The 19,604-nt window shown below is 55.0% G+C and overlaps 1 protein-coding gene across 5 annotated transcripts in view; it reads right to left on the reverse strand.

Annotated features, from left to right (window-relative positions):
• Positions 1–7,023: 7,023 nt before the first annotated feature.
• LOC138810776 (B-cell CLL/lymphoma 9-like protein) overlaps positions 7,024–19,604 on the reverse strand; it is a 29,517-nt gene continuing 16,936 nt past the window's right edge. For 4 of the 5 annotated variants that reach the window (XM_069998027.1, XM_069998030.1, XM_069998029.1 and 1 more), the window contains 7 exons: positions 18,093–18,478; positions 17,337–17,456; positions 14,157–14,373; positions 13,936–14,020; positions 11,566–13,852; positions 10,908–11,189; positions 7,024–10,314 (listed from right to left, as the gene is read on the reverse strand). In XM_069998027.1, the coding sequence (XP_069854128.1) occupies positions 9,221–10,314; positions 10,908–11,189; positions 11,566–13,852; positions 13,936–14,020; positions 14,157–14,373; positions 17,337–17,456; positions 18,093–18,478 (4,471 nt within the window). In that variant the 3' untranslated portion in view covers positions 7,024–9,220. Of the gene's footprint in view, positions 10,315–10,907; positions 11,190–11,565; positions 13,853–13,935; positions 14,021–14,156; positions 14,374–14,627; positions 14,703–17,336; positions 17,457–18,092; positions 18,479–19,604 lie in introns of those variants that run through there. The other variant, XM_069998031.1, reaches the window with a different exon arrangement.

Below are 19,604 nucleotides of genomic sequence, written 5' to 3' on the forward strand. Positions count from 1 at the left end.
TTTTAATTGGGACTTTGCAGAAACCCTCTCCTAATTATTGGGGATAGCTAAAGTGGTGGGAAGGTCACTCCACAGTCCTACCAAATTTTCCAAAATGGGTTCCAAATTGTCTCCCAGAGACAATTTGCTTGCACTCTAATGTTAAGACTCTTGGGCTGAATGATTTACAGTCAAAGAAAACTGACTTGTTTGTCTACTGAAATCTGGCCTCACTATCATTTAAACAATGGCCACCGTTGGCCTGAATTCAGAACCTTCAATTCTTACTGATTTAAACAATTCTCCAATAAAACATCAAAGGGTCAGAGACTGCCTACACCAAGCATCCCCCTGCCTCCTCTCCAGAGCCCCTCCTGCTCATCCTGCTCTACCCACCAAGCTCTCCTCTACCTTCACTCCAGACTCTCCTCCCCACCCAACCCGTCCTGCTCTGTTCACCAAGCCCTTCTCTGCCAACAACCTCCCAGCCATCTCCTCTAAAGGCTAACACTTTAACTCCTTTTTTTCCTTTTTCTTTTCTTTCTTTTTATTTTTTGCTAGTCCTGGGGCTTGAACTCAGGGGCTGGGCACTGTCCTTGAGTTTCTTTTGCTCAAGGCTAGCACTCTACCACTTAGGCCACAGCACCACTTCCAGCTTTTTCTGTTTACATGGTACTGGGGAATCAAACTCAGGGCTTCATGCTAGACAAGCACTCTACCACTAAGCCACATCTCCAGCCCTTTTTACCTCATTTTTAACTTCTCGTTGTCTTGTAGCAGCTCAGTATGTCTCCCTCCTTCCTCTCTACCACCCTCCCCCCCCTCTCTCTCACAACCTCTAAACCAGAGATCATTTGTCATCAAATCACCCCCATTCCAACTGACAGTTCTTCAGCTTGTGCCCTTGACAGTGAGATGCAAACTGGGTCCCAGGGACCCCCTCTAGGTTCCCTCGTGAAGGCTAGCTGTCCTGGATCAGAGGCGCCCTAAGCCCAAGTCTTTTCTCCTTCCTTGCTCTTGTAACTATATTCTTCCCCTCTGCAGTTGGAAAAACTGTCCTCTAAACAAACTCTGTGGACCTTTGCCCCTGTGCCTGCCTGTCTGTGTGGCTGATACAAGGTGAGAATGGGCAAAGCCTCCAAAGGTAAATTGACTTTCTCTGTCTTGTAAATGTAGTCACAGCAACAGGCTAACAGCCTGCTTGAACTCCAAAAGCTAAAGCAGAACCCCCCAAACATCCCAACCAGAGCTACTCAATGAGAGGTCCCCGGAGCTGCTTCTCCTTGATGCCCAACCTTCGACAAAACTTCCCCTAACAGAAGGCCTTACACTATCTATACTGCCCTCTCCATAGTTCTAAGCAACCCTTCTCTCTTTTTTTGGGGGGGGGTCTGGTCATGGGGCCTGAACTCTGGGCCTGGGCGCTGTCCCTCAGCTCTTCAGCTCAAGGCTAGCACTCTACCACTTGAGCCACAGCGCCACTTCCGGCTTTTCTCCTTTTGCTTATGTGGTGCTGAGGAATCGAACCCAGGGCCTCATGCATGCAAGCAAGTGCTCTACCACTGAGCCACCTTCCCAGCCCCCTTCTCTCTTTCTTACTAACTACTCACTCTAACTCCACAGAACAGACAAATCATATTCTCTACCACCGCCAATCCTCGGGAAAAGAAGAGCGCGTTAACAGAACCTTTAAGAAAAAAATGCCTCTGCTCTGGCTCTTTTGCTAGTCTATCACTGACCGTGGCTGGCTGGCTAACACACAATTTCTCTCTTACTTCTCTCTACTTTTTCTACCCCCCAAAAAATCCAATAATGGGAGCAGTTAGACTAACAGAATACCACAAACAAACCCATCCTTTTTGTCTTTGGAACTCAGACAATAATCTATTCCTTTTCTCTTTCCCGAGTCCACTTACTTCAGAATCTTCTCCCTGACGGTAAAATTCCTTCAGGAGGCTACTAAAGGCCCACTTGAAAATCCCTCCCTCTCACCTCTTCCCTATCCATTAGCCCTATAAAAATGTCTACAGGGATTTAAAAGTGCTGCTTCCTCCCCTTAGAAATCTATTTGGCCACCCCACCTCCCCCAGTTGTCCCTGCAGGCCGTGGAGACTGACACCTAGGAAGAGGCAGAGGCCACAGGGTGGGTTTTCTTGCAACCTCCACTCTTTCACCAAGCTTACTTCTTCACTGGTCTAGGTGTTCAAAGGTCCATTCATATACTAATGTGCCTCATTACCAAAATTGTTTTAAAGGTTTTCTGTTCTTGTTATCAGTGTTGTTTAAGCATGGAGATTCTGTTAAATTCTGTTTGTTGTTGGCACAAGTTTTGTGTCTTGAGTTTTCCCTCGTACTTTATTTGATGTTGCCTGATTTTCCAGCATTGACCACATGATTCTTTCATCCAGTGGGCAAAGATGTCTTTTGCCATTGGAATTCCAGAAAACTTACAGCCAATTTTCATTTCAAAAACCGAAGCATGCCTTAAAACTTTTTGTGCACAAATGTGTGTGTGTGTAAACATGTTCAAAGCAACCACATTTTAATACATAAAATCTGTCATCATGATGTGAGAAAGTTTTTTCTACCAAATTAACATGCTTCTGCCTTAACTATTGATATTTCCTGAAATTATTTGCCTTTGACTGTAATTGTAACGATTATCAGTGTTGCTGGTGACCAACAGCTATGTGAAAAATGTAAACTTTGTGTCAAAGGAGTATATTATCCAGTGTGCTGCTATTTAAAAGGTGATATCTTTATCAATGGAAGCAGTCAGCCACTCTATTCTCAGCCCCACTCCTAGCCAGCTGTGATATAAGCCTAAAATCTAGAAAACTGCTCTGCCCCTCAGCCTGACTGTGAGTAGAGTCACAGGGAATGGCTTTGAGGCAGTTCTGAGACAACCTGGCTCCACAGGACAAAGGGGAAAAAAGGGGGGACAGTTTTAAATTCAAACCTGATCAGATCTAGGTGTAAACAAATGTGTCTAAGTGACAATCCAAAACACAAATTAAGGAAAAACCACTATGGAGATTAGGAAATGTAGGGGCTGGGAAGGTGGCTCAGTGGTAAAGTGCTTGCCTTGCATGCCAGAGGCCCTGGGTTCGATTCCTCAGCACCACATAAGCAAAAAGAAAAAAAAAAGCTGGAAGTGGCACTGTGGTTCAAGTGGTAGAGCCCTAGCCTTGAGCTGAAGAGCTGAGCGACAGTGCCCAGGCCCAGAGTTCAGGCCCCACGACCGGACCCAAAAAAAAAAAGAAACAGAGATTAAGAAATGTAAAGAAAGAGAAAAGTTAGCTGCTGGTGGCTCACGCCTGTAATCCTAGCTACTCAGGAGGCTGAGATCTGAGGATCATGGTTCAAAGCCCAGCCCAGGCAGGAAAGCAGGAAAGTCCGTGTGAGACTCTTATCTCCAATTAACCACCAGAAAGCCGGAAGTGGTGCTGTAGCTCAAGTGGTAGAGTGCTAGCCTTGAGCTGAAGAGCTGAGGGACAGCGCCCAGGGCCAGAGTTCAGGCCTCACGACTGGATCCAAAAAAAAAAAAAAAAATTGTTTCCTAGCCGGGCGCTGGTGTCTCACTCCTATAATCATAGCTATTAGGAGGCTAAGATCTGAGGATCCGAGGTTCAAAGCCAGTGGGCAGGAAAGTCTGTGAGACTCTTATCTCCAATAAACCACAGGAAAACCAGAAGTGGCACAGTGGCTCGGGTGGTAGAGTGCTAGCCTTGAGCTGAAGAGCTGAGGGACAGTGCCCAGGCCCAGAGTTCAAGTCCCACAACCAATCAAAAAAAAAATTGGTTCCTTTGGATAAGAAAGGATTTGGGAAGCAGCAAATCCCAGAAGGTTTGAGTAAGTTGCAGATGTATGAGCATGTCTTAAATTCATAAGATAGAACTTATGAATCAAGTTGGTATGTAATTAAGTTGGCTGTGCTTTAAATAAGGTCAAGAGCAATACACTGATGTAAAACCAACATCTCATTCTTTATGTCTACCTATGAAAGTAATTGTTTATGCACTATTAGGTTTGTCAAATTTTTAAAAGCTGTTTCCCAAGAGTGTAAGCTGCCTTGGATACAAAGTTGACAATGGTTTCAATCTTAATTAGTATCCTAAAGTGCTATATTCAGGTAAAAATTAACTAGATTGTTTAATCAGTTGCTGTTTTAAATCTTTCTTGTCTACTGAGTTTATTATTACAAATTTTACCTCTGCAGAATTTACTCAGGCCTACTTAGGGATAAATAACTCTTCCAAGGATTTATTGGTCAAACTTAACTTCTTAACAAGCTGCAGGTAAACCCTGGAGCTTGTTTTAAAACAAAAACAAAAACACCTGTTTCCATTGAGCTCTTTGTTGCTCCAATTGGAGTAAGGGGCTTTTGACAAAGGCTCATTTGATCTGAGGTCAAAGCCAGCCCAAGCAGAAAAATACCTCTGGGACTCTTACCTCTAACCAGCAAAATGCTGCAAGTGGTGATGTGGCTCAAAGTGGTAGAGCGCTAGCCTTGAGCAAAAGAGCTCAGGGACAGTGCCTATGCCCCGAGTTCAAGCCTTATGACTGATAAGATCTCAGCATGAAGCAGACATACCCAGGACAAAGCTTGTCCTGGTGACAAGGGTCCACCCAAAGGCAGATACTAAGGGATGGTTTCAGATCCTAAATGGAATCATTTTGTGCTTGCCCTTTCAAAATTAACCACAGCCAGGAAGTCAAGAGAAAGATAATTAATAAGGATACCTACCTAACATCCATACCTGTCTACTTTCTAACTGGACAGGAACTTACATTCTTGCCTTTGTTACCTGCTATTTTTTATTTATAGTGAGTCTTGGACTCAGGACAGTTTGCCTTGCTTGGTGCCTTCCTGGGTGCTATCCATCTCCATAATCCAGATATCTACCCAGGCCTTCCACCAGGCCCTTAACCACTCCAATCCAGCCCCAGCCCCTGACTGCTTACTCTAAACCAGTCCACCATGCTCTCCCCTACCCAGTTGCTAGAAAACCTAGACACTCCCTTCCTGCCCCCAATCCAGCTTTATGGAAATTCCTCCTTCCCTGTAATGGGAAACAACTGGATTTGTACTCCTAATGGAATTTTTTCTGGTTTGTGACCAGGGTGCATTCTCCTGTGTCATTCATATCAACTGGTCCCGCCACCTGGTCAGCCTTTTGCCTGATCTTGACTCAATTCCAGAAACATCTCAATAGATGATAGGAATCACTCCAAAGGACATCCTGGTGGGATTCGCTCCCACAACGGCTCCCTGGTTGACCCCCTATGATGACCTTTAACAGTCATCCTCTTATTCTTCCTCTTAGACCCTGCTTTCTTAACCTTTTTCAAAAGTTTTTCTTTAACAGGATAATAACCCTCACTCAGGACACTACCTGGGAGCAAGTCATGGCCATCATATTACTGCAAGCAACCAGAGGCTTTCGCTTACACCGCCTGGCCCCGCCCAGCCACAGACTTGGACCCTGAAGACCCCAGCCCCTGTGACTCCTCGATGCCCCCAGTCAGCAGGAAGTGGCTAGAGAAGGTCATGACATCCCTTAACTCTTTGTACCCTTCAGGGTTTCAAATGATGGGAATCTGCTTTGTTCTCATAACCCCATGTTGCCCCCATGGCCCACTCACCACCCTCAAGTCCAGCCTATTTCTTTTCCTTTTTCCTTTTTCTTCCGTTTCCCTAACAATTATCTTAAAGAATTGAAGCCAGGAGAAGCTGTTAGGTCCACATGGGGAAAATGGTCCTTCTCCTCCGTGCATACAAGGCCCCTTCCCTTGGAAGTCCCCGCCCAGCATCTGTAATGCAGGTAATCCTGGGGGCAGTGGGAGGTCCCCCACCCTTGGAGGTTACTTCCTCCTCCTCTGAGGTTACATCCACATCTGCTGTGGCCATACCTTCCTCCCCCGCCCTCTCCCTAAAGAATCAGTCTCCATGATTAGTTCCCCCTCTGCATACCTTCATCCGGTGTGGGTCAGCAGTTTGCTCTCCCCCAATAAACTCCTTTCTGCCTGAGCCATCTGGTGATCTCTTTTCACTGGGCGCCAAGGAATGAGTGAAGGCTTAGAGATGGCAGAGTGTGGCCTTAACCATGGGCCTCAGTTCCTTAATAACAAGTATTCTGCCAGGCCACCAGCCCCTCAGCTGCCTTGATCAAACAGGAAGCTAGGGCCAGTCCATGTTAGGTAGCTGCCCTGGCTCTAGCCAAACCAATGCTGGAGCAGCTCACGTCCCCAGGTCCTGGACAGCACTGAGGACAGACACCACCTGTCCCTGGACGCTCGGCAGTGTCCTAAGGAAGAGCCAAGGGCAAGGCAGCTACCCAGCCCCAGTGTAGGAATGAAGACTCCAAGGAGGAAGAGTAGGAACCAAAGCCCCGCTGTCTTATCTGCTCAGGTATCAAGTAGAGGTGGATGGAAAATTCCCAGGGTGGGCTAGGGTCCTAGTGGGCTTTGGGCACTGATGAGGAAGTAGGCAAACTTATTCCTTCCGGCCCTGCCTCCCTTCCCATATTCTTCAGGGTCTAAGACACAGCTGCAGCCGAAGGCTCCTGGTCTCAGCAGAGGGAGCACTTACCTAAGTCAGCTGGAGACTAAGAACAGGAGACTGGAGAAAAAGACTGAAAGGATTCTCTGGAAGTTTCTACCTACTGAGTCACCTCAGGCAGGGCAGCATAAAAGGTCCCAGTCCTCAGGCCCCAGGAAGTTCTGTCCTGCCCCTGAGAGGAAGCTCCCTGGCAGGCTGGGGGAGACATCTCAGGTAGCCCTGGACTCCCTTTTCTCAGCCTCTGATTTGGGGTGTGGCATCAGAGACTCCTACACTTGCTGAGGGTCCATGTGGACTGCCCAGTCCCACTAATGCTAACCAGCTAAGCTCCCCGGGAGGTCTCCACTGGGAAAATCAGCTCTTGGGCTCCAAGAGCTGATTACAGGGTGATGCGCCTCCCCCCCCCCCGCCCCTTTACTCCTGGCATCCAATAGCAAGCTGGACAGTGGAGAAGCCAGACACAGAAGCAAAAAGGCAACATATTGGATTCTGAATTTTCTCTTTTTAATAAAAAGGCACCTATAAAACAGGTCAATACAGTACAGGCAGCACAGAGACCCCCGGAACAAGCCTAAAAATTGTTTCAAAATAAAAACGAAGATGTCTTCACATATTGTATTTATATATTTATATTTATATATATATTTATATAATGGTACAAAATGGCGAGGGGCATGGCCATGGATGGAGGGGAGAAGGCTGGCCTGTGGAGTTTCCCTTGGGAGCTAGTGGTAGGAGAGGAGGACGCCAGGAGGGCATGGGGAGAGCCTTTGTGGTCTGAGGCCTCTCTTCGGGGCAGGAAACAGAGCAGGACAGTTTGGGCAGTTGTAGGACAGGGGTGAGGGCCCAGGTCGAGGCAGGACAAGACAGAGTGCCTGCCAGGAGGGAGGGCAGGACCCCCCCACCACACAGAGGCCCCGGCCATGGCCTCTGGGAGGTATTAGGGAGTCAGGGGCCTGCAGCTAGTCCTGGAGAAGGAAGTGGCATGTGACCTGGTTGATGGTGGACCAAGAGGACAGCACCAACTGGGAGAAGTGGGCACTAATTCCCTTTGTATTACAGCTGCCAAGGTGAGACCAGACCCTGCAGGCAGGTCAGGAAGGCTGGGGACGGGCCCTGGGAGAGGATGCTGTCTAGAATGGCCCTTGGCCCTAGGGGCAGGGCAGCAAAGACCCCAGCCAGATAACTGCCCTGCCACCTCACAAGGCAGGGAAGGAAGCAAAAGGTCTTTACTCCTGGGGTCAAGTGGGGCAAAACGCCCAGTCATGTATGGCTTTGGCTCTGACCAGTGACGGGCTGGGAACGCTCTGGGAAGAAACAGGGAGAGGACTAAGGAGGAGGCAGTGGCTGAGCCTGGGTGGGCGGAGACAGGTCTGGTACATGGCCCTGAGCCCTGGGCAGAAGGATTTGCCAAGGAGTAGATAGGCAGAGGCAGTGGGGTGCTCTCTAGTTCCGCTTCACATACACATACGTACACACACACACACACGTACACACACACACACACATACACACACGTACACACACGTACGTACACACACACACACACACACACACACACACTTCTGCAACTCAGTCCTTGGGGGTGGAGACTAGAAAGGGAGGAGGCGGACTGACTCAGCCAAACCCTGCTCCTCTTTGGTGGTCTCTGGGAGAGTTGGGACCCTGGGGGTTCTGTGGCCCAGAGCTCCTGCAGCATCATGCCACCCCCTCTGATGGCTCCACTCAAGGGGGCCACACAGTCGCTGCCCCTTCCTCCTTCCCTTCACCCCAGACTGGGGACAAAGGGCTTCAAGTTCCAGCTAAGATGTAGCAGCAGGGGCACCCAGACACCCACAACGGGAGGTGGGGCCCCTTGTCACTCCGCAGCAGCAGATGGCTGCCGCCTGGGCCTGGAGCCTCAGCCCGGCTGGAGCTCACCAGCAGGTGGTCTGACCTCATTCAGGTGTGGGGCAGATCCTCTCTCCTTTCCCGGGGTGGATGTGTAGGACGGTGTCTCTGGGTCCAAGGGAATGGAAGGGGCAACTATTTGCAAAGGGGGGAAGGGTTTCCTTTACCCTTCTTTTTTTTTTTTTTTTGAGGGGGGGTGTGACTTCTATAAAACACAGAAATACAGCACACGCACAAACCGGCACAAAAGCTCAGTGCTCTATTTACAGCTCCGGCTGGCACCTGCCCACCCGGCCAGCTGCCTGCAGGGGTGAGTGAGGGGATGGTGGAAGGAAAAGACAGAAGGCAAAAACAAACAGGTAAGAGCAGAGCAGGGGGGTGGAGCTGAAGCAATGAGGAGATAGCAGACAAAGGGACGGAGGGAGAAGAGACCCTCTCCTCCTCCTCTCCCCCAAGGACCGGAAGCATAGCTGAAAGGCTGGGAGGTAACGGAGGACAGAGGACAGAGGGAATACAGATTCCATAGGAACTGGAGGGGTGGAGGAGGGGCTGTCCTGGTGGCCAAAATGAAGGAACAAACCCCAATCCCCAACCCCTCTCCCCCCCACACTCCGCCACTTCCTCTAAGCTGCCAGCACGTCTGATTTCCACAAATGCCACTCCCCCACACAAGGCCCCGCCCACCCCCGGCCCCACCCCCGGACGCAGACCATCCCACACAGGAGGGAAGAGACTCGGAAGGTTAGCATCTTTGCAGTGTTGCCCAGCTCCGGCCCCGCACGGGGACCACTAGAAGGGCAGGTTGGCCATGCCGCCCGGCGCAGGGAGGTAGCCCATCTGGCTGTCCAGAGACACACTGCGCTGCCGCAGGGGGTGAGACACCATGAGGTTCTGCTGGGGCGGGGGGCCCATGAGCGAGCCCTGCGGGGAGAGCATGTGGGGGGGCTGGCCGTAGACCTCGCCCCCCACCCCCCGCTGCTTCATCAGCATGAAATTCTGCTGGGTCATGAGGCCTTGTGGTGGGGACATGACCCCCTGGTGCAGGCCGTGGGGTACCATGCCCTGCTGTGGGGGCACACCTGTCCTGCCCAGCAAGGACATCTGTCCGGGGTGGCACATGGACATGTTGAGCCCCCGCTGGACTCCCTGCTGGCCCGGGAGGTTGGGGGGCCGAGAGGGGGTCTGCTCCGCCATCATGTTCTGCAGGTTCATGAGATGCAGATTGGGGGGCTGGGCCTTGGGGGGCTGGTTCTCGCTCTTGGGAAAGTACTGAAGGGTGCTGCTTGGCTTCTCAGAGGGGATGATCCTCGACAAGTCGAACTCGGGGATCCCCGTCGGGGTGGGCCGGATCACCTCGCTCAGCTCGGGGTCGTTCAGCACTGATGCCACCCCAGGGAGCACCCCCGGCGGGTAGGCGTCGCCCATGCGCCCAGCCATGCCTTTGCCCAGCAGGTGCTGCTGCGGGGGCATGGGGCCCGGCGGCTGGCTGGGCAGGTCCTCGGGGGGCAGAGGCATGCCCGAGGGGTAGTGCTGCTGCAGGCCGGGCCCCCCACCCGTGCCCCCCGTGGGGGCCATGGCACCATGGGGCTGCTGCAGCCGAGGAGGGAAGGGCATCATCTGGGAGGAGCTGGGCACGGGGCCACAGGGGGCATTCAGGGAGTCTGGGCCTCCTGGGGCCATCATCATGGAGTTTTGAGGGGGGCCCCCTGTCCCCTGTGCATTGGGGTGCAGTGGAATGTTGGAGCCCAGAGGGGTGGGAGAGGGTAACATGGCGGGTGGGGGCTCGTGGGACAGGGGCTGCTGGCCTGGTAGGTTCAAGCCCATGGGGCTCTGGGCAGCAGTGGAGTTCAGGTGCATCTGGTTGGGCTGGTTGTTGCTGAGGCCTGCGGGCAGGGAGAGAGGACAGGGCATTAGGAGCCATTTGCACCCAGCTGGGGGAGGAGGTGCAGATCCCCCTCGGGCCCCACTGCCCAGCCAAGTGGTACAGAGCTGGAATTTTGACCACTGGTGTCCCTGGCCGTGAGAAAGGTTCTAGAAGTGATTAAGCTAGACGCTAAGAGCCCAAGTTCTGCACCCCCCACCCCCACCCCTTTTTATTTTTCCTGGTGTAGGTCCTGGGACTTGAACTCGGAGCCTGGGCGCTGTCCCTGAGCTTTTGTGCTCAAGGCTATCGCTTGAGCCACAGCTCCACTTAGGACTTTTTTGGTGGTTAACTGGAGATAAGGGTCTCACAGACTTTTCTGGCTTTGAACCATGATCCTAAGATCTCAGCTTCCTGAGTAGCTAGGATTACAGGTGTGAGCCACAGGTGCCCGGCTCACACGGATGCATCATCACAGAGCGCTGAGACCAGTCAAGTGCTCTGGGATGGGCTCCGCGAGATGCCTGCAGAGGGTGGGGTGGGTCCCCCAGACCTCACACGGCCATGCCCAGGGTCTCTCTTCCCATTTCCAGGGCCCCCTTCCTGGCCCCGCACCTGGCCCGGAGCCCTGCGGTGGCGGTGGCGGGGGTAGCAGGGGCCGATCGGGAAGCAGCTCGTCGTCTGAGGTGGCAATGGTCTTGATGGCATTGTGGTAGAGCGGGGTGGAGCTGGGCATGGCGTACTTGGACATCTGGGACATCATCAGGGACAGGGGGTTCTGGGAAGGGGTGGGGTCTGGGGAGGAAGTGAATGGTAGGCTGGGGTTCATGAGGCCGCTGGGAGGGTTGGCAGGAGGCGCTGAGGAGCTGCTCCGGGGACCGCTAGGCGGGAGGGTACCTACAGAAGCGGGGAGACAGAAAAACAGCAGGGGAGTGACTGGGGAGGGGAGGCTGAATTTGGCTGCTCGGATGGGGGTGGGGGTGGAGGGGACTGGGGAAGAGGTCAGTTCCAAAAGTCTGCACCTGAGTCCTTCGGACACCCCCACATTTCACTGAACACCAAACCCAAGTGAACCGCGGCCCACCCATTCTCCCAGTGATTCAGGCGGGACGGCGAGGCTGCATTTCCCAAGTGTGACCCTTCAAAATGCTGAGAAGGCACACGTGCTCCCCACCCCCACCCCAGGAAAGCCCAACACAAATGTCCCCACCCGCCCCAGCCGCTGCAGAGACCAACCCAATCCAGGCCCCGCTGGCCAGCCCGGCTGACTCACCCTGCTCCATGCTGCCCAGGGTGGAAGAAGAGTTCATGGGGAGAGGCGGCTGCTTATTCTGGGGGACTCCGGGGCTGGGCATGGCTGTCTTGGGTGAGGCCACCCAGCCCGGAGAAGGCACCGCCATGGAAGGAGACTTGAGCCTGCTGGGTGAGCCGGTGGGCGAACGCACACTGAGCGAGGAGCTGAGGACCTGGGGCGACTTGAGAGGTCCCGGAGGATTGGCGGAAGGCAGGGGTACCATCTGCGAGGGAGTCTGGGGTGACTTGAGGTTGGCGGAAGGTGAGGTGACCAGGGGTGAGTGCACCTGGCTAAGCGTGGGTGACTTCAGATGCCCCATGCCCGGCGAGCCCATCTGGTTAATACTGATGGTCAGGTCTGAAGGCCTTCGGCCGAGGCCCCGGCTGGGCGCAGGATGTACAGGGCCAGGAGGGGCATTAGACACGGGGGGAAGAGGCATGTGGCTGAGCCGGGTGGTGCCCACGGTACCCATGGGCACTGAGCTCTGGTCAGGGCTGAACAAGTCTTGGGTGTTGCCCATGTCCTGAGGCATGGCTTGGTAGGGTCCCTGGCCCCCAGAGAAGCCCTGCTGGCCCTGGTTGGGAAACTGCGAAGGCATGAGCATCTTCTGCGGGCCGCCCATCATGCCGCTGTTGTTCTGGGCTCGCACCCGGGCCATCTCCTCAGGACTGAGGCCCTGGGGTCCCATCATGTCCCCGGGGCCCCGCATCTTCTGCGACATGAGCATCTGCTGCTGTGGGGTCATCTGCACGTTCAGGTTCATGTTCATGTTCATGTTCACGTTCATGTTCATGTTGAGGTTGCCCGGCCCCATGGGCGGGTCCACCTCCCTCAGCCCGGTCTGCCCCATCGGGGGGCTCAGGAGGCCCCGGCCTCCGGCAAACTCCATGCCCATTGGAGTGCCCGCCAGGCCCTCGCCACCAGCCATCTGCCCGGGGAACATGGCGGGGTCCATCTGCCGGTGTGCCTGCATCATCCGCTCCATCTCCATGCTCTGCGCCATGCCGCCGCCCGCCATGCCCAGGGGCCGCTGCATGCCCATCGACCGCTTCTCCAGCAACTGGTGGCGCAGCAGCTCCTCCCGCACCCGGGGGGTCATGAACCTCTCCGAGTCACCCTGCCCACCTGGGTAGGACACGGCGTTCTGGGCAAAATTGCCAGGTCCCCCCATAGGGGGCAAGTCTTCAGTCCAACCCATGCCCGGCCTCACAGGCCTCTGCATGGCATTCATGGGCACCTCCATGGGCAGACTCTGCATGCCCCCGAACCCCGGCATCCGTTGCATCTGGCTGCCTGGGAAGCGAGGGCTAGGGAAGGAAGGTCCACCGCGGAGCTGCATGGGGTCTTGGGCATCCATGGGTCCCCGCAGCTGCGTGCCCATCCCAGGGGGCCACTGATCCCCGGGCTTGCTGTGGTAGGGAGGCGGGGGCCCCCTCACCATCATGCCCCCCATGCCCATCATGTCCTGCAGGGGGCGGCCTCCGTGCAGCCCAATCTGCTCTTCCTTCCGCCGCTTCTCCTCGTAATATTCCTCCTGCAGCTTGCGCCAGGCCACCTGCTCGGGCGTCAGGCTGTCCTGGCCCAGTCTCTGCATCATCATGTTCATCTGCTGCCCCATGTCCCCCCCCGGGGGGTGCCCGGGCACTTCATGCTCCAGCGGGGGGCCCCCCAGGCTCTGTGTCTGTGAAATCATGGACTGCAAGGGCTCTTCATACTTCTTCAGCCCGCTGGGAGGGCCGGAGGGCGGCGGCTGGGGGGCTGGGGGGGCTTGTGCTGGGGGCCCCCCCTCGCCGCCTCCTCCCGGGGGCCCCTTGAGGAAGGGCTCTGCCTCTCCGCTCCGGAGCAGCAGCCGCTCGATGTCTCGCAAGGTCTGGAGGGAGCGCTCGCGATGCTCCAGCTGCTCCTTGGACAGACCCTCAGAGCCCGCCAGGCTGCGCTGCCCGTTTCCGGTGGGAGGGGCTTCCCCCAGCAGGGCTGGGCCCGGGGCACCGCTGGGGTCTCCTCCAGGAGGCAGAGGGTTGGTGGCGGTGGCAGCTGTCGGGGTGTTGGGATGGGTGCCCCCGGTCCCGCCGCCTGTGCTGGCAGCGCCCACCGAGTTGGGGGCCAGGTCCTGGCTGGTGTCCTCGGGGGGCCCCTCTGGAGGCAGAGCCGGGGGGGCGCTGCCAGGGGCCGGGGGAGGCGGCAGGGCGGGTGGCTGGGACTGCGGGGTGCCTGCTGACGGTGTGCTCAAGGGTAGCGGTTCTGGGGTGGGTGGCACTTTGGGGGCCTGCAGGAGGACCAAGGCAGGGTGTGAGACAGGAAAAGGGGCATCCCCACCCATCTCCGGGGCGAGCTGGGGACCACACTCACCTGGTCCAGCTTGGCCCGGGGCACATTCTGCTGGTGGTAGGCCAGGATGGAGTCTGCCCGGCCCTGGAACACAGCCTCCGCAGCCCTGAGGAGGCGTTGGCCGCAGACCGCTCAGGAGAAGAAGCAAGCAGACGGGAGCCCACCCGCATTCCCCCCCCGCGAGCTCACCGGAGACCCCAGACCAAGGGTGCAGGGCAGCCCTTCTCCCCCAAGGCACTTACGTGTTGGCCAGGTGGGTGGTGAAGACATACACGAACTGGGATGGAGGCTTTCCGGGCACATTCCCGCCGCCACCCCCGCCTCCCGGGGCATCTGTGCGTAGGCCTGCTGGGGGCCCGTGAGGGGGGCCCGGAGCGCTGCTCTCACTGAGGGGCAGTTGGGCAGTTTGGCCAGGACCCAGCTGTGGGGCCGCCATAGCTGGGTCTGCTACATTACAATCTGCAGAAGAAGTGAGGGAATGTGCATGAAAGGCCCAGATGCTTGGAAGAACCAGCCAGTACCCCCAAACGCACCCCACCCCCCTGCCCCCACCCTAGGGTGCTCCCTACCTTACAACACACCCAGCAGGCTGATTTATTGTCACACCATTGGCTTCTACCCTGGCCTGCCCTAGAGCAGTCTATGCCCACGAAGGCAACAGTGTGGCAGGAGGGGCAGGGGAAGTGTTGCCTGGCACTCCGCTCCATACTTACGGGTGTGATTTTCACGTCACCAGCACATTCCCGGGAGGAAGGCATCACACTCCAGTTTACAGAGGAGGAAATGAGCCTGGCAGGGATGCAGTAACTCACCTAAGCTCATACACCCAGCTAGGACCAGCAAGGCCCGAACTGGAACCCGAAGCCCTACTTAGCTCTGTTCTGCACCATTCAGTGTGGTCCGTGTGCCGTGTGCGTGTGCGTGTGCCTGTGTGCGTGTGTGTGTGTGTGTGTGTGTGTGTGTGTGTGCCTCCACTGACCATATCTGTTTGTCTACAAAATAGAAACACCAGCCCCTGCCTTGCAGAGGACAAGTCAAAGAAATATGATCAACTCTGTCACAATGAAAGAAATCAATCTCAATAATAGAATTAGAAAAGCAGTGTAGTAGCTGGAGCGCTGAAGGCTCATACTTGTAATCCTAGCAACTCAGAAGGCTGAGATCTGAGAGTTGTGGTTGGAAACCAGTCTGGGCAGGAAAGTTTGAGACTTGTATCTCCAATTAACCACCAAAGAGTCAGAAGCGGAGTGGTGGATCAAGTGATAAGAGTGGCAGTCTTGGGTGAAAATTTAAGGAACAGCACTCAGGACCTTAGTTCAAGTCCAGTACCAGCACACATATGTGCATACACATGAAATTAAAAAGCAAAAAAAATCTTTCCTCTGACCTCATAGTTCCACAGATAATCAGTAAGACAATTTCCTTACAGCCCAGGCTGACATCCCAGGAACAGTCAGAAGAGACCAGCTACCTTGAGCACCAAGAAAACTTTTGCTCCCGGGTTATAAACTTGACTCTCACTCAGTCCTACCTTAGAAAAGTTCCAAACTAGTCACTAATGACTCAAGAGGCCGGAGCCATTCTCATGCCAAGAAAAACTAATCGAAGGGCCTGCGGACAGTACGGGACAGTCCCGCCTGAAGCCTCCTGGGGGCCAGGGCAGCATACCACCTTCCCAAGGCCCAGCATCGGGTTTCCCTCCTTGATACACCCCATCATAACCCTGCTCTGGACCCTGTCTCTGGACTTTTGCATAGGAGAGCAAAGCCAGAAGTCTGCAAAGACTTGAGAGCTGGCCTTAATACATAAAGACTGTCCTGAAGAGGAAAGTGTAAATTTAGAACACGCATAGGACAAGCTATGGTGAGGGTTTATTTCACAAAGGAACTTTGTGATAATGTTCTAAGTGTGTTACATGGATCAACTCATACCTTATACCGACTTTATGAGGTAGATGATTTTTATAGATGACAAAACTGAGGTCTTTTCCCATATTTACAGATAGCAAGTGCACTCTTGGAATACAAACCAAGTCTGACCTCTGAGCCTAAGCTATTAACACCTACATTAATTTGCCCCTCCATTAAGGAAGGATTCAAGAGGCCAAGTATTAGTGGCTCATGACTATATAATCCTAGCTACTCAGCAAGATTATACATGAGGATCACAGTTCAAGTGGCAGAGCACCTTTATAACAAACATGATGCCATGCTTTAAAAAAAGAAAGAAAGAAATCTTTAAAAACAGAATGCCAGCACACTTACAATCCTAACTATTCAGAAGGCTAAGACCTGGAGAATCAAGATTGGAGGTCAGCCAGGGCAGAAAAGTCTTCAAAACTCTATATCCAATTAACCAGCAAAATGCCAGAATGTAAGTGTGGCTCAAGTGTGGAGTTCCAGCTCCAAGCAGGAAAAGCTGATGGACAAGGCCTTGAGTTCAAGCCCTTGGTAATAGGAAGAAAGAGGAAGGAAGGGAGGGAGGGAGGGAGGGATGGAGGGAGGGAGGGAGGAAGGAAGGAAGGAGGGAAGAGAGGAAGAAATGAAGGAGGGAAGAAAGAGAGGGAAACGAAGCAAGCAGTATACCTAACACATTCCAAGTACTAGGCATGGAATCTTCGCAATTTCTCTTTTAATCTCCCTGTCTTTCAAAATTTCTACAGCGATGCAGTCTAATGTTACAGAAGTGAACTAAGGATGGCGCTATCCCTGAAGTGTTCAGCCGAAGACTATGGGCCACCAGTCAGTCCCATGGAAGCAGGAGCAGACCTAGGATGACATGGCTTTTAAAGTACCAGCCAGCTGTTCAGGCTTCTAATATTGGACCCTCTCCAGTATGGTGCACTCACTCCACATGCTGTTTCCACTTCTGTAAGGGTTGTATCTGGTTCTGCTCATGGGAGGTACGGATATATGCTGATCAATTAAAGAGTAAGAGGAGTGTGCATCCACTGCTCGTCCTGGTGACATACACTGGGCACATGCCAGGGTCATCAGAGGTTAGAAAAGGGCACGGTAGTGAATCACATGTCTCTCACATGCAGGCTTAGCATGGCTTTGAATAGCAGAGCCAACTGTCCTGCTCCCAGGGAGGGTGGCCCTTTCCTGCCCTTCCTCTACTGACCAGTAGGTGGCAGCATAGGCCAGCCGTTCATGGTAGAGGTATAGGTGAGATGGCCAGGAAGGAACCCCAATCCACCAGAGTCCTTCGGAAGAAGGGCCCTTGAGCATCCAGAAGACAAGGGCTGGGCTGTCTGTCAGTCCAGGGAAGGACTGAGTCTGAGAGGTGGGATGGAAGATCAGAAGCTTGAGCTTGGTCTTGGCTATGACTCGCAACTCTGTCCTCATAAAGTCCCAGGTGGGAGAGAGGCTCCCTCAGGGCAGCCATGGAATCCTGGGAATCCCGACATCAAGAGTACTCACTGTGGGTGGCCCCGATGGGCTTGTCATCCTCCTCACTGTCGGGGCCAGAGCACCATTCGTCCCCGCTGTACGGCTGCTTGCGCTCCAGCACACACCGCCGCTTACTCCGAGGCGCCACCTCTGCCCAGACCAGAAAAGGAGTGAGTGCCCAAGAAGGCCCACTCCTCCCATATCCAGAGTCCCAGAGCCATTCTCTGGGCCGCCTGGCTCCCGAGGGCACTGCCCAGGCCATGGTGGGCACTTTGCCAGTCCCTGGCCCCCCCCCACACCACCATTTGTTTCTGATTTCTCTCTCCAGCCCCGGTTGCCTGTTTCCCCTCCCCCCCCCATACCAAGCACAGCATAATCCCCAACCACAACTGGTTCTAATTAGGGAGGGGAGGGGAGGGGAGAGGAGATGAGGGAAGGCCTCTGCAACTCTTCCAGGCCTCAAAGCCTGTTCCCTGAAAGGCTCCTACCAGCCAGGAGGATAGCAGGAGGCTCTGAGGAGGTGTGCAGGTCTGCTCCTCCCTCTCCCCTCAGGCTGCAGTGGGGATACAGGGGCGCAATGGGGACCAGCCCTGCCCCTAGGCAGCACCCTGGTCAAGCCCCATCCTGAACCACCTGGTTGGCCGACAGGGTGGGGGTGAGAGAAAGGTGTTCTGGTGAGAACCAGGGGAGAAGAACCAGGGACAAGAAGAGGCATGGCCTCCTGGACAGTTTGGGTCTTGGGCTGTGGATGATGTAAAGATCTTTGGGGCTCAGGAACTGGGGTACCTTTAGCCTCCGAATCCAAAGATGGGGTCCCAGCCTCCCGCTGCTCTCCAGAGTCCACCGACACGCTACGCTCCCGCTTCACCTTGCCCTTGAGTGAGCTGAAGGGGGGTACCCCTGCCTGGGGGTTCTTCAGACTTGAGTTGCTAGGTGAGATCTGGTTGGCCTTGGCCCCATGGCTCCCTGCCCCCACGCCCTTGGAGCCCAGGTTGCAGGTGGGTCCTTGGTTCACATTCTGGTGCTGTGATTGGGCCCCGCCATTCCCTGTCTTGCCATGATTGGTCAACTTATTTTCTGGGTGCATTGGTTTGGCTGGGGCAGGGGGGCAGTGGCCGCGGGGGGACAGCGGCGGGCTCCCTGGAGCTTCTCTCCTCCTGGGGTGGGGTAACCTGGGAGAAGGTAGGAAAGACACAAAAGGTTAGCCTCACTGGGGCCAGGCTTCCCGGACTTGGAACTGCCCCATCCTGCCTGGTGGGAGGGGAGGCTGGGTGCCACCTCAAGACCACCTGCCACCCCCCATCTCCATCCATAGCTCTTTAACAACAAGCCGATGCCCCCCCCCCCCCCGTCCACCTGGGCAATCTCTTCCCATCTATACCCCTTCCCAACTCAAGTGAAAACCAGGATCTTCTGGGTTGGCAGAATCTGCCTCCCTGTTCCCCCCCACCCTAATACCCATCAGACTGCACATTTCCCTGGCAACACCTGACCCATCCTTTGCCCCCTCCCCCTCTAGGGTTTGCTGTCTTCCAACTCCTTTCAAGGTCCCAAATCTCAACTCTCCTCTGGTGTCCCAACACCAGAAAGGGGAGGGCTACAGACCTATGAGTCACCCAGTTCAGGTCCCAGCCCTATTCCCCAGGGGAGGGGGGGGTGGGAAAAGCACTCGGGAGAGTGGTACCCTCCAGCCCAGACGGCTCTGAGAACCGGAGGGGAAGGCCTGAAGAGGGTGGGCCGGCGGGCTGGAGCTGGAGGAGGGGGGAGGGGAGTGGCATGTCAAGCAGACACGATTGCAGCTAGAAGCCAAGGATTCCTGCAGCCTGGGCTGCGGGCCCTTTAAGCTCCAGCCCGCTCCCCCCACCGCCTCCCCCTCCCCGGAGACCTATTAATAGCCGCTGGAAAGATCACATCACGGGAGAGGATATTTATCCCCCCTCATTCCACACCAGCTCAGATTTATTTCAGCTCGGCTGTCCTGCTGCTGCCGCCTGGCCCTGTCTGCCCGCTTCTTCTGGGGAGGCGGAGAGAGGCAGGCACCACCCGCTCTCCACCTCCCGCCCCTACACTGGCACTGAGGCCAGAGGGGCCCAGCGGACCCCACCCCAGGGGCAGCTGGGGTCTGCGATCAGGCTGTAACGGTTTTTGGAGGGAAGAGCTAGAAGGAACCCAAACGCAGGCATGGCCGGCTGTCAGTGCTCTCTGCCCCAGGGCCCCGGCGCTAAGGCTGGGGTGCAGATCCTGCCCGAGCCAGGCCAGGCCTTCCCAGGCTGCCCCCGCCCCCCCCCCGTGGCCTGG

Source organism: Dipodomys merriami, unplaced genomic scaffold, assembly GCF_024711535.1.
Source record: "Dipodomys merriami isolate MVZ:Mamm:240054 unplaced genomic scaffold, mDipMer1.0.p SCAF_509, whole genome shotgun sequence".
Classification (NCBI taxonomy): Eukaryota; Metazoa; Chordata; class Mammalia; order Rodentia; family Heteromyidae; genus Dipodomys; species Dipodomys merriami.